The sequence below is a fragment of the Strigops habroptila genome, chromosome 5 (assembly GCF_004027225.2).
Source record: "Strigops habroptila isolate Jane chromosome 5, bStrHab1.2.pri, whole genome shotgun sequence".
In the NCBI taxonomy this organism is placed as follows: Eukaryota; Metazoa; Chordata; class Aves; order Psittaciformes; family Psittacidae; genus Strigops; species Strigops habroptila.
The window spans coordinates 2,772,467-2,786,788 of record NC_044281.2 but is presented as its reverse complement, the minus strand read 5'-3'; the positions used below and the strand labels follow the sequence as shown (position 1 = coordinate 2,786,788).

Below are 14,322 nucleotides of genomic sequence, written 5' to 3'. Positions count from 1 at the left end.
ATGAAATTTGGGAAAGACAGGGAGCCAGAGCCCTCCTGGGACTGAAAACGTGGACTGCAGTTATTGCACCTCAACATTCAAACCCTGCAGGAGCAGATTTCCTTCTGTTCTTCTTCACTGACAATTATTTATCCGAGTAGTGTGTGAAGCCAGTTCACACAGGTAGGGCAGAGTTCTGGTACTTCTTGTACCGACAATGTGCAATCTTACTGACACTAGGCTGTCAATCAGACAGAACTGTTCAAATACAGGTTGACTTCAGCAGTGCTGCGGTCCACTTGAGAGGAACACGTACTGTCAGTATGTGGGCCACCTGCAACAAGAAATATGGCTTTACTGTGTTTGGTAATAGCCAACAGTGCATCAGTGCATGCTTCCTGCAGGTGCAAGAGGACAGTGTCAATGTGTCATGGCGGAAGGTAGCTGAAGAACAGGAAGAATCAGAGAATCCCAGACTGGTTTGGGTTGGAAGCAACCTTAAAGCTCATCCGGTTCCAACCCCCTGCCACAGGCAGGGACACCTTCCACTAGAGCAGGTTGCTCCAAGCCCCTGTGTCCAACCTGGCCTTGAACACTGCCAGGGATGGGGCAGCCACAGCTTCTCTGGGCACCCTGTGCCAGCACCTCAGCACCTTCACAGGGAAGAGCTTCTGCCTCAGAGCTCATCTCAATCTCCCCTCTGGCAGATTAAAGCCATTCCCCTTGTCCTGTCCCTACAGGCCCTTGTCCAAAGCCCCCTCTGGGTTTCTTGTAGCCCCTTCAGGCACTGGAGCTGCTCTAAGGTCTCCCCTTCAGGAGCCTTCTCTTCTCCAGGCTGACCCAGCCCAGCTCTCTCAGCTTGGCTCCAGAGCAGGGCTGCTCAACAAGATCTTCCTTTGGTGATTTCTGCGAACAGCTAACGGCACCACTCTGGAAGGAACCAAGAGATCTTTACTGGTAGAGATTACAAACCCATGTAAGAGTGAAATGGGTTGAATGTTTATCCCTTATAATCCCATTAGGTAAATAATCTGTTCAGGAATTCAAATCCCATGCTAAGGGGGTTATACAGATACCCCTGCCAGCAGGCCACCCATGCCTGAAGGTGCAGCTGCCTCCATCCTGTCCTTCTGTTCACTAGGAGCCATAGCACAGAAGTAGAAGCTTTGTTCTCTGTCATGCAGCAGTGAGTCCCCATGCTTAGCCCAAAGGCTCAGCTTTATTTCTGAGGGTTTTCCTCACTTTGTACCATTTTTCTTAGCCAGAGGTGGTGGGGTTTTCCCCCAGAAATTTCTGATTAGCAAAGGTCTCAGCAATGTTTTAAGAATATGAATCCTACCGGGAATCTTAGCCTGAATGGAAAATACATGCAGCCCTTATTTAGCAGGTGTCTGCTGGCTTCACAAGGAGACCCAAACCCCAGGGCAACAGCCATGGTAATAGCTGGGTGGATTGTGGCTCTGTGGCCCGGACACAGATTGGTATCATCTGTAGGCTTTGTCTGACCCTCATGTTTATTTCACAGTAAGCAAAGGTTAATTAATCAAGTTGTAATGTCAATCATATTAAATATTCATTTAATCTGCCTCAATGCCATTGTTACATTAAAGACAATATTCAGGACTGGATTTAGTGAAGAACCAGTAAGGACTATGTGGTCTACCTTGCTATCCCACCTGTGCAGGAAAGAAGGTGTTGTGGTTTAAACTGAAAAGTCCTTGGTCAGGGTAAGCACTGCTCAGCAACAACTAGAACATCGGCGTGTTATCGGCGTTGTTCTCAGAATAAAGCCAAACCGCAACACTGCACCAGCTACTAGGGGGAGAATTAACTCTATCTCAGCTGAAACCAGAACAGAAGGGCTAAAAGTTTATATCATGGTTGCCCGTTTACTTACGTGGGCAGGGCAGGGATCGTGCTGCTGGTCCAGTGATGCGCTGTGGATGTGGATGGGAGTTGCTCGCGGGGCACTGGGAGCATCCCTGTGGCAGGGTAGTGGTGGTGGTGCACCACGGATGGCCTGGGCCTGTCTGCTTTCACAGCCAGGGGAGCAGGAACCTGCAGGTCCTTGGTGGAGAGACAAAGGGTGACATGTGAAAGCTGTGCCCTCATGGGAAGGGTCCCTTGCTAAGGGGCTGGGTTCCCATTCGGCCAGCCCTCCCTAAAGGAAGTCCTTCAGCATGTGTCTGGATATGAGTTTTGCAGGCTCCAATATAGAAGGTCCAGCAAACACTTGGTGATTTCAGATTTCACCTGGAATTCAGAGGCATTCACACCCCACTGCCCCAGATTTAGCCAGGGAAGCACACAGTGACAGGATGGGCTGGGGAGGAAGGTGGGGACCAGGGGGACGCATGCACTTCTCCCATCACCTCCCTTCAGACACGGGGTCCTCCACAGAAAGCTGCAGATGTGTCCACTGGCTCTCCCAGCGCCACCATCTGCCCCAGACACCTCTCCAGTAGGAAGGGAAAGGTTGTTCAAATCCAGAAACTGCACAGTTTAAGGGAAATAGAAAAGGACTCTCATGCAAGGCAATGCTCGGTGCAGCTCTGCTGTTCCTACAGCAAGTCCACCCTGGCACCACGGCTGATGAGGCCAGCTCTGCACCTCAGGTGGCCTCCTGGGACATCAGTGCCCTGAAATGTGAGAGCTGGCAGCTGCTGCCAGAGGCTTTCTGCCCCAACAGATGCACAAACCTGTCAGCTCCCTCCAGGCCATGGGATGGGTTATGGAGGAGGATTGCATTTCCTACCCCTCTGTTAAACCGAGCGCTCGGAGGCTTTCACAAATAGCATGTAGTAAAGATGCAAGTGAGCTGGGTAAGGGCAGTAGGATTTTTGGAGTTACTTTCTCAGTACCCAACAACCTTAATACCTGACAAAAACAAACCAAATCTGACTTACAGCACAGGGAAATACGTAGTTAGCCTGGAAAAAGAAGGGTAGGGAAAGTATGGAACTTTTTGCAACACTGGGACATCCCCTGCTCCCCAACAAGCAACTGTCCTTGTTTCTTTGGTAAGAAATGCCATAGAGATGAATCTAGAAATACATTTTCCCAAAGCACTTGAGGATGCTAAGGAGCTAAATCACCTTGTTAAAAACAGCTTAGGAATTGGGCACCTAAGGACTTGTTCAAAATTATCTACCTCTTATCAGGCACTGGACACATTTTGGAAATATCCCTACAGGGATCTACACCCCAAAATACCTGTCCTTTCAGATCTCAGTAGCACAGGTGTTAAACATCCCAGACTTTCACCACGTTTTATCCAAGCCCTGCACCCACCAAGGAGATCAACCACTGCCTTGTGGGAGCAAGGATGCCCTTCAGACCCCAGTGTTGTTACCTGCTGTGCACACTGAAGCAGGGGAGGGCTGGTTCCCACAGGCTGTGTGAATGCCATCGGCGGCAGAGCCTTCAGCATCATGTTCTGCATGATAATCTGGTGCATCTGAGCGTTCTGCATCAGCATCATCTCTACCATATCTGTGAAAAGGTCACCCCAAGGAAGAAAGTAAGAGCTTTATCAGCAACTGACAAGCAGCAGAGGCATCTCAATAAGAAGTGCTCTCTGATATATAGACCTGTCACTACAACCAAGACATATCAGCTGAAAGGGACACATAGAATCAACTAGGTTGGAAAAGACCTTTAAGATCGGCATGCAGAATATTAGCATTCTTTACCCAGGCAGTGCAAATTTAATGCCTATGAATAAGACTGTTCATACTAGCTTCCTCTTTCTCCTCCCTCCTACAAGAAAGCTGCTGTTGAGCATCTTCTGTTTGTTAGTTTCCCTGCAAGCCCACCCCACTGGCTATTCTGGAGATGGGCTGAGCATTAGAGCTCTCTTGCTTCCTCCAGCATGGACCAGCTCCTTGCAGTGCTCTCCATTGCTTCAGTTCACAATCACTGAGAGGTTTCCTTAAACTTACATGATATTGCAGTGCCACCTTGAGAGTCCACTGCATGAATGTAAAATCCATTAACCATGATCTCTGGGTCCTAATCACAAAGATCTAGTGTGAGGAGTCCCTGCCCATGGCAGGGGGTTGGAACTAGATGATCTAAAGGTCCTTTCCAACCCGACCCATTCTAGGATTCTATGACCTGTGAAGTGGGTGAAAGAGGGAGAGGGGGTTAAAAAAGAGGGCAAACAAAATCAAGGCAACTGTCCTTTTTTTCTGGTCATACCAAAAGTAGTTCACATCTATCAGCTTCGGCAGGGTCATGCGTGCATTGGGACTATTTTATTTATGAAAATAAACTGTGACTTAAAACTCCAGACAGTTAGAAAGAGGTGAGAAATATTGCAGTCTCATGAATGAGGATTTCTCTGTGGGATGAAGAAACCTTTGGCTGAAGGTTGAGCCAGGGAAATCATCCCAGGGTTTTGTTCATGTCTTATTTCCCAGTAGCATCCAGCTATATTTAGAAGCAAACTCTTTTTATTGGCATTGCACTATATTTGGAACGGCACTTCTAGCTGTTCTGTCTTGTTTCCAAACAAAGAGCTTAACAAAAGCCTGTATTTTTTGAGGAGATTGAGCAGCAGATTAAGGGAGGAAAAAAAGAAAGGAATAGAACCACGTTTTAGAAACCTGACTGGTAATTTTGGAATCATCCATACATGTGAGTTTGACTTTGTTAATATTACTCGGTGCCATGTGTTGAGCTGTTTTGCTTTCCCAAGCTTCCCTGGCACCTTCATCTGGCTTTGCTGAGTTTGTAGTCCCTGTTTCTTTAGTTTTAGTGATATGAGTTTATCTGAAAGCTCCTCAGAAATGATATCCAGTGCACCTAGTGCAGTGCAATTCCCACAGCTCCAGCAGCAGCCTGGTCACAAACCAGCATATCACTAACTAGCTTGGATGCTGCCCTATGCTCCCTTCCCACTTGTTGTGGCACCTCCTCTGCCCTCTCCAGCCTGAGTAATGGGAGCTAGGTGGGTACTTTACCTTCTTTAATGCTTCCAGAGCGGGGGGCTGCAAAAGGTTGGGCAGGGGGGATCTGTGTGATCAGGGGAGACTGCTGCTGAGGTAACTGCTGGATGATGGTGGCAGGCTGAGGCGGCATCTGGAAAAGAAAGGAAAAGGGAGAAGCTGGGGCTGGATTTGTCTGGCTTCCTGATCTTTGGGAAGGGAGAGCAGTGGGCATCATCTGCGGGGACTTCAGTGAGGCTATGGACATTGTCTCCTGTGAAATCCCAGCACATCTGCTTGGCTGGAAAGCAGCTCTGTGGAAAGCGACCTGGTGGTCCTGGTGGGCACAAGCTCAACATGAGTGAACAGTGTGCTGCTGTGGCAAAGCAAGCCACAGCGTGCTGGGGAACATCAACAGGGGCATCACCAGCAGAGATAAAGGTGTCATTATCCCACTCAGTGCTTGTCAGGCCACAGCTGGAATACTGTGTTCAGTTTAGGTTCCCACTCTACATAAAAGATGTAGACAGGCTGGAGAGGGTCCAGAGAAGGGTCACAAAGATGATCCAAGGACTGGGAAGCTCTATGAGGAAAGGCTGAGAGAGCTGGGACTGTCCAGCCTGAAGAAAAGAAGGTTCAGGGAGGATATTATCACCGTGTTCCAGTATTTAAAGGGTGGCTACAAAGAAGATGGAGAGTGCCTTTTTACAAGGAGTCACATGGGAAAAACAAGGGGTGATGGGCACAGGTTACTCCTGGGGGGATTCAAGTTGGACACAAGAGGAAAATTCTTCACAAGGAGCACAACCAGCCACTGGAATAATCTCCCTGGGGAAGTGGTGGATTCCCCAACACTGGACACTGTTATGATTGGGCTGGACAGGGTGCTGGGACATCTAGCTTAGGTCATGCTGTGCCTACAGAGGTTGGACCAGATCATCCTCGAGGTCCCTTTCCTCCATGATTCTGTGATGATCCTCATGGAGCAACTGTTGAGGTTCTGGGCTGTATGAGCAGACAGTGGTGTGCACTGGGAACTGGTTTAACAGCCACACCAGAGCATGGGCAACCCTCCCACTCCTCTTGATACTCTCCTTCCTGTGGTAAACCATTCCCACTGTGAATTTCATGCTTTATTTGTAGGTTTTGCCTAGGGCAGCGAGGGTTCCCATACATCAGCAAGATGGATATCTTCCCTTTCAGTGGGATGAACATTTCCATACAGCTCCCAAGCAGCTGTTGTTTCAGACCAGCACAGCAATAGCAGCGTTTCCTGGGAGAAAGGATCCTTACCATCTGCTGGATAATCTTTGGTGGCTCCTCTGGAGCTGGAAAAGGTATCTGGTAGATGTGTGGGGCAGCAGCTCTGTGGTTGTGGCAATGTCCTCCAGCTGGTGCAGGGGGCTGTGAAAGCTCTTCCAGAAGGTGCTGCTCCTGCAAAATCAAGTATCTTCCTAAAGAAAGCCTGGTCAGAGAAAGGCAGGCACAAAGTCCACACTCTCTGGTCTAAATGGGATTAGCTCCTGGAGCCTGCAGCCCGGCACGGCCTTGCTCACTGAAACACTGCTGCAGAAACATCCTGTGTCTGATGGGCAGACCACAAGCGACTGCTGCACGAAGGAAAGTGCTCAACCAGTACCTGCACAAGTATGTAGAGAGTTTTCTCCCCACGTCTTGAAGCCATACAGTTTTCAGTACAAGCAAAAAGCAATGGGGAAAAAAGTGACAAAAAATCTGCCAAAAACCTGGAAAAGTGTTTCCTCCAAAAACTAGAAATCATAGAATCACAGAATGGTTTGGGTTGGAAGGGACCTTAAAGCTCATCTAGTTCCAACCCCCTGCCATGGGCAGGGACACCTTCCACTAGAGTGGGTTGCTGCAAGCCCCAGCCCAAGATCTAAAGGACAGGAAAAAACTGAATCCACCTCAGCAGTGGATGTGCAGATAACCTGCCCCTTTCTGTTGTTTCTGCTCACAGAAAGAGCTCTTACCCTTAGCTCCTGCAGGAGATCTTTCCTTCGCCTTAGGGCACTTTGTAGCATATCCTCACGTCTGTTCCCTGGAGGATGAAAAGGCCATCATCTTCTCAAGGGATCACAAAGACGGAGCTATTATAGCACTTACATGGTGAGATTTTGGACAACGTGTTATAAGAGAGCTTGACTTCTTCCACAAAAGGTTTTAGGCTACTTTTTCTGTCAAATCCATGAAAGGATAATAACTTTATGCCCCATGCAGACACAGCTGTCCAGCAGGCAATATAAACTCTCTAAAGCCCCCTTTTAACCTCCTGGCTTAGAAACTCATTTCAGCTGGAAATGTTCTACAGATACTCTGTCCATGCACATGATGAGCGTGCAAAGTGCAAAAGAAAGTTTGTTGTGACATATCCAAACAAACCCAGCAACATCACAGCAGCCTTTGGAAGGCTTTCATAAAGACACAACTTATTTTTGGCTCCCTTATCCATCAACTTGGAGCTGTTCACTAGCTGTTATAGTGATTTTTCTAAGCTTTCCAGGTTCTATAAGTACGCTGGGATTCCTGACCTCTCTGCCCAAACCAAAGTCAGGATGTAATTATACATGCATGGTTTCCTGGTAAAGTGGTTCCCAGCTCTTATCACCACAGTTCTCAAGACCAACCCTTTCAGTATAACAACATATTTCATAAGTTGAGTCATATTTTTTTATGCTGGAAACCATCTTCTGGTCTGCACAAGGCTGCACTGGTCACTACTTCAAAGGTGCAAAGCAGCATTAGTAGTGGAGCATTCCTCCTGCCTGGATCCCTTGAAGACACACAGCCATCCTAATGACTGCTTTTCAGGGTCACCAAAGCCAAGCATACAGCTGGACTGCAGCAGAGGCTCACTCCTAGGTAGAAGAGCTAGGACAAGTAGGATCACCTGCAGAGCACACCTAGGCAAGAGATCATTCTTACGCCAGTGCTCAGCTGGCTGATCACTTCCCTTTGTCAGAAATAAACACATGAAGAAATTCAAAAGATAAAATGTAGACAGCTTTTAGGCTGGAGATGTGATAATCTGGTGTGGTCTACTGGGGAACTCAGGCCTGAGAACATCACTAAGCCCTTCCCATATTATGTTCATAATGAGAACAAGTGATTCTCTTACTTGCTGCTGGGAGAGGCAACTCCATCTTCTCTAGGTTCTCCTGTTCGTTTTCTAGTCTCTGTTGGTAGAACCACAAGAATCAGTTATGAGTCAGGCAGCAAAGCTCACAACAATTTCTAACCCTACCTTATAGGCATAGGTTTGGGATGGAGGAAATAAAGCAGAAGTGGAGACAAGCAGTGCTTCTCAGCTGCTAAACCACAGTTACAAGAAGTATTCATAGAAGTATGAAACGTCTCACTACAAATCTAGTTATGGTAAAAGAATAGTCATGCTTCCAACTGGCCAGACTATCCCAGACCTGGAAATTGATAGCATGGTGAATCAGGAGACTTATACATCACTTCTTCTGTAGGGCAGAGAGCTGGATCATATGAAGAACTTGGTGCTTCACAGTTTTGGGTATTTGGTGCACTAATAGGCCTAAATGGCCCTAACCAGCCTCACCTGAGGCTTCCATCCACACCTGCTGTTCATGAGCCCAGGAGCCCCTTTCATCTCAGCTCTAGGAGTTCAGTTCATACCTGGGCTATAATGAGTGAGTCATGGTCTGCAGTTCAACCACAGCCATGCCTGTGACCGGCCACACATCTTTCTAACCCTGATCCCAACCTGCAGTCAATTCCCAGGTTGGTCTTGGGCCTGCTTCATCGCCATGAGCTTGCCTAATAGTGCTGGAGTTTTGCTTCTGCCCTGCTTGGCTTGCTTTGGGGCTGGCCAGCCCGGTCCCTGCTCTGCTGGCTGAGTTATTGTGCTCAACTCCTTTCTCCTTAGGAAGCAGCTGGCCCTTGTTACTCCCTGATGCTCAGAAATTAGACCCTTTGCTCATGCAGAGGCTCTTTTCTTGGTACTGCATGGCTCCACACAGGTGAAAGCTTTGCCCTCAAATGGCTGCAGCAGCTAAGATGAAAGACTTCACTATGGAGACAGGTTAGATGCCACTTGCAGCACTCATGTCTCCAGGCAAATTGTTTTTCCTTCCAGACAATCCTAAGTGGCTTCTGGAGGACACTGAAGGACAGAAGATACACACTAATGCATATCAGATGTGCTAATAATGGAGGAACAGGGCTGAGTGGAGAACCCTGGGTGCATTAGTGTGCAGAGTCACAAGAAAGAGCTACTGGGATTCTGTGCAGCACAAAGGTCTGCCCATGTTTCACCAGGTAACATTTCTTATGTGAAAATACACAAAAAATACAACATGAAATTGCCTTAAAACAATCTGAGGTCCTCTTTACCCAAAATTTACTCCTAAACTTTGCTTGTCACAACTCAAAATGGTTTTGAGCTAACTGCTGACATTTCCCATGGGATCAAAGTCACTTTAACTCTGTTTATTTAATTTACTGTAGGTCCATGTAAACTTGTACAATGTTAGTTAAGAAAGTGACAGTGACTGTAAGCACCACTGCACATTGGTCTGCCTCTGCTTGCATGAAGAAAGGGCTTCTCAATCGGCTGCAGATCCTCTTTGTATCTCAGTAGAAATATAATGATTTAAAATACAATGTTAACGCTTAAACATGCAAGGGCGATACGAAGAGCAAAGGTGACCACTGCAGAGATATTCCCTTACCTTTTCTAGGAGTTTGAGTCTCAGTCTTGTCAGGTGATCCACCACTGAAGGATCTGCCATTGTAGTAGTCTTCTTGAGGAGTAGGCAGGCAAGAACAGGTTAGAAAGCTAAGCAAAGGCAGATAGGTTTTCAATCCTCATTTCTTCCCCTCCACGATTTTCATAGAATAATTCTATTAGAAAAAAATGGAAACGAAACCAGATTGTGAGCAACTGAAGAAGAGAAAAGCTTTGGTTTCCCTCCCAGGTAAAAGTGAGTACAGATGTTCACTACAAGATCACAGACACAGCTTTTTCTGCCCTTTCTCTCAACGCATTTTTGTGCTGCAGATTGCAACCACCACAGAAAGGTAACTAAGGGTGAATATTTGCTTGTTCTTAACTGTCACTAAGCCTGGCCCTCTCTGTTGTTAATGTCCTCTGAGCAGCTCAGTGTGTTGTGCCTGTAACCTAGCTGCTAAGTGCTTAGTGTCAATCCACAACATAAACAAGTTAATCTCCAGGTGTAGAAGTTTACATACCTTTAGTAAAGCAAATGCCCAGCACATTAGTGGACAGGAAGAAAAGAAAGAAAAGCCAATGGTTCTTTAACACAAGCCCAGTGACAGGCATCAGATTATGATCTTGCTGATTGATATCCAATAACGTTTATTTCACTGTAAGGAGGACTTTTGACATAGTCCTTCATATGAGTTTTCATCACTAGGTAGTAACTAAAAACTCAAAAACTAAGGAGCGTAGCTGGAACTCATCCCTGGATAAGTAAAAGACTAAAAATGCTATGGTATAGCATCCATTTGCTCACCGTCTCCCAAACAACCTGTAGGGTGTCTCCGTCTCCCAGCAAAGCTCTACCAGCATAAAACCCAGAAACATTTTACAGTGACATCCGTTAAATCAACACCAAGGCGTGAGAAAGGATTCAAGTAACAGATACTCATTCTCAGCATCATATTTTAAGCCTGGAGAGCAAAGTTACAACCCCTTCCTTACTTGAAAGCCACAGCAAAACTGCAGCTGAGCCACTGCTGGTGGCTGAAGCAAGTGATAGATGCTGTAGGATCACCTCCTCCAGCTGTGACACACACAGCATGCATATACAATTTGCCCTTTAAAATACACAGGCTGGTAGTCCCTGGAGAGGTTACAGAAACTGAGACATGGGGATCCCAAAAATAGCTGCGCTATGTCAGAGCTGGGGTTCAGTTTGCTTTGGCAGAGCCCAGTTGCAAATGCTCTGAGGGATAAGGCAGAGCAGAAAATCCTCTCACGTGCCAGCAGTTGTCCTGAGAAACCACTCTGTGTGCACTTTTGTACTTTAAAACCCCCAAAGATTTTCCTCCTTTTATCTCTAATATCTTTGGCGCCTTCATCCTTTGTGCAGGAGCTTTTGACAAGGAGCTTCCCATTTATCTTAAACTTAAGCATAAACCTGGTTATGCAAGAAAACTGCGTAAGTGTTGCTTACTGAAGTGTTAGGCTGAAAAATGATTACATTTAGATTGTTTTAAACCTAGATTCCTGAAGAGTTCATTGGAAATCTTCTCATTTGTTATGTGGAATTTATACAAGTGTTCCCCAGGCATTTTTCCACACCCCTTGCAAGTTAGAATCATAGAATCATTTAGGTATCATATTGCCATTCAGTTGTCTCTTTTCTAAGCAAAAGAATCTGTTTAGTTTGTTCTCAAATAGCAGATTTCCTTTACCTATCGATCTCATAACTCAGCTGGGAAGGTATAATGCAAGAGCCCACACAGACTACTCTCAAACCCACCTCTTGGCCTCTGCTATCAGCCACTATCAGAAGGTGCTGCTTCAGCTGCACCTATGATCACACCTTGGCTATACTGTCTGTACAGTCTCATGTTTATCCTACTTGCTTCTCTCTTTACCTTTCTCATTCATAAATCCTTTTGTGAGGGGGTGACCAGGGTTCTGGGCAGCATTTGGGCAGCGAGGTAGCAAAGGAAGCTGTGTTGGTGTCTCCAGATGACCACAACAGCTACAAGTCTGCTGTTAGTCATTGCTGATGCTCTAAGTAGACTTTTTGACTGCTGCTCAATATTGAGCTGATGTTTTACCATCAACTGGTGTCATACAGTGTTCCCTAGAGTTTAAATTTCTAGAGCCTTCCTTGCAATACAAATAGAGGGTTACAAGAAAGGTTGACAAAAAGAAACAAGTATTTCATTAAAAATACAGTGCCAGTGTTAAGAAACTGAGCCGACTACAGAGGAAAGGAAGAGAAAGAAACTTCTTCTTCATGTAACAAGTATCCCAGACAAAATCCAATACTAGATAAAACCCCATACTTTCCAGCACATCTGCTAAAGAATCTAGCTTTTCCCACTCTTACGATGGCCTTGCCACAGTGGGATCACTACTATAGGGATATTCATTAGTCATCCATTACCAGGACAACCTGGTGGTTGCCAGGAATGTCCCAGCTGGTACAAAAGGATTTTACAGAATCCCAGACTAGTTTGGGTTGGAAGGCACCTTAAAGCTCCTCCAGTTCCAACCTCCTGCTATGGGCAGGGGCACCTTCCACTAGAGCAGGTTGCTCCAAGCCCCTGTGTCCAACCTGGCCTTGAACACTGCCAGGGATGGGGCAGCCACAGCTTCTCTGGGCACCCTGTGCCAGCGCCTCAGCACCATCGTGTTGCAAAAATGTCCTATCTCCATTTGAAGCTAAGCATACAAATAAAACATACTTTACAACTAAGAGTTGTTTCATGCTCTGTCATGCAACTGTGCAAGTAAGTCTCCATATGATTAAATATACTATACTGATCACATATGATATATACATGTTACTTCACTACATGATTATTGTCTTCTTATATGACCATGGCAAACCACTAGTCTCTGCAAACACTGCTCATTTATTTGCAAATAGGTTGCAGCAGCTCTCAGAGTTCTCAGTTATGGTTTTGTTACCACCCTGATCTTAGGTCCCTTTTTGAATACTTCCACATGAGTCAATTCAATTAGGCTAGCACTAGAAATCCTGACATTTAATAGACAGCAATACAAGAAAATATAATGCACATGCTGGTTATTAAAAGCCCAAACAACAATAAACCAAAACCCAAACAAACATGACTTATTAATTTCACATTTTTAACAGGAGCAAGAAGTCAAGCAGTATTATTTTAAACCATTTTTTTTTTTTCAAGTGACATATTTGATTGAACAAAATTGCCATTATAAATGCCATATTGTCACTTTTATGAAACTTCTTTCTTCTGGGCTTACTAGTTTCCTTTTGCTCCTCAGATGGTACCAATTACACAAGCTTTTGCGCTAAGAAAATTCATAATTCAGACTTAGTCTCTTAGCATTGACTCAGAATTTTGGCTATGGGGTCAGAGGACATGGCAGCACTACCAGGAAAAACACATAAACTCAAGGGCTGATGAAGCAAGAGATGACCAGAATTAGTCTCAGGAGAACATCCACCCTGTCAGATTTAAAGTCTCTGCATGGTTTACTCTCTGAAACTTCCACTAGTCCTTAGAAGAGCAAAACTGGTCATGAAGAAAAGGAAAGCCAACACATATTGTCCCCTTGCAACCTTTGCAGTGGTTTAAAACTTTACCTCAGCTCTGGATGCAGACAGGGCTGCCAGCCCTGCCTTGCTCCCAGTGTCCTCATCTTTCTCTTTAGAGCATTGAGCACACACTGCTCCAGTCTTTTTGTTGTCTATGTTGAAATATTTACTTATTTCTATCTGAGAGGCTGGGAGAGCAATACGAAATAGTTTATTCAGAGAATGAGAACATATCCATGGTTTTTCCCACATCCTTTTTGGATGGTGGCTGACATGGGCATGGGCAACCCAGATAGCACAGATACAGTCCACAGGAGCAGATAGGTCCAGCTTACGGCTTGGATGATGCAATGTCTGAATTTGGGGCAAAAACCCATACAGAGAAGAGCCCAACTTAAGGGCTAAATGCATAGAAAGGTCCAGGGATAGAAAAGGGGTTGATGATAGTTCGTGAAGATGTTTGCATTTCAGTGTTTATTGGAAACAAAAAGCCGGTGCATTGCAAGACGCTACCTCTGAACAGAGCCCAGTGACAAACTGGATCAAAGCGTGTGTTTTCCAGCATGATATAATGACTTCAGGACACAAAGAAACCACCACTTGTGTAAATGACTGTTAAGGTTAATCATTCTCAATATTAAGACAAGAGCACCTTACTTCTCCCTTGTTACCTGACAGTTATTTCCAGCCGTTCGCTCTCTCTGCATCGGGTTCTTTCTGAATGAAGAGATTCTACAGGTGAACTCAACACCGCAATGAAAACAAAGCAGGGAGATGCTAAACCCCAGTTGCAGGGGAACAAACTAGGCGTGCTGCAAAGGATAATAGTTCTACAACTAAGCTAGACGGTTAATCCCACACCACCACCTCCCTCCGTCTCCAACGAGGCGAGGAACGAAGCCGCGGAGGAGCCGGGTAGGACCCGCAGCTGCAGGGGGAGCAGAAAGAACGCCACAGCTGCCGCCCCGGAGCCCGCCCAAACCGCCTCTGATCGCTGCTCGGCAACGCCCGGCTGAGCTTTCCCGCGGCAGCCCCCCCCCTCTCCCCATTGGCTCCCTCCCATCCCTGGGCGGGGCCGTGGCTGGCGGCCCGTTTGAAACTGTCCACTCAGCGCAGGGCGGGCTGAGGGCTGCCCCTCTCCCATT

General features: G+C 46.3%; 1 protein-coding gene across 1 annotated transcript; it reads right to left on the bottom strand.

The window, feature by feature from the left end:
* Nucleotides 1-297: 297 nt before the first annotated feature.
* Nucleotides 298-14,071, bottom strand: C5H21orf58 (chromosome 5 C21orf58 homolog). Its single transcript, XM_030486238.1, has 9 exons — nucleotides 13,849-14,071; nucleotides 9,623-9,794; nucleotides 8,044-8,101; nucleotides 6,899-6,966; nucleotides 6,201-6,341; nucleotides 4,944-5,061; nucleotides 3,332-3,471; nucleotides 1,877-2,046; nucleotides 298-313 (listed from the first exon to the last, which is right to left on the bottom strand). Exons 2-9 carry the CDS (start codon nucleotides 9,680-9,682, stop codon nucleotides 298-300), a joined length of 771 nt encoding a protein of 256 aa, XP_030342098.1. The 5' UTR covers nucleotides 9,683-9,794; nucleotides 13,849-14,071.
* Nucleotides 14,072-14,322: the final 251 nt, after the last annotated feature.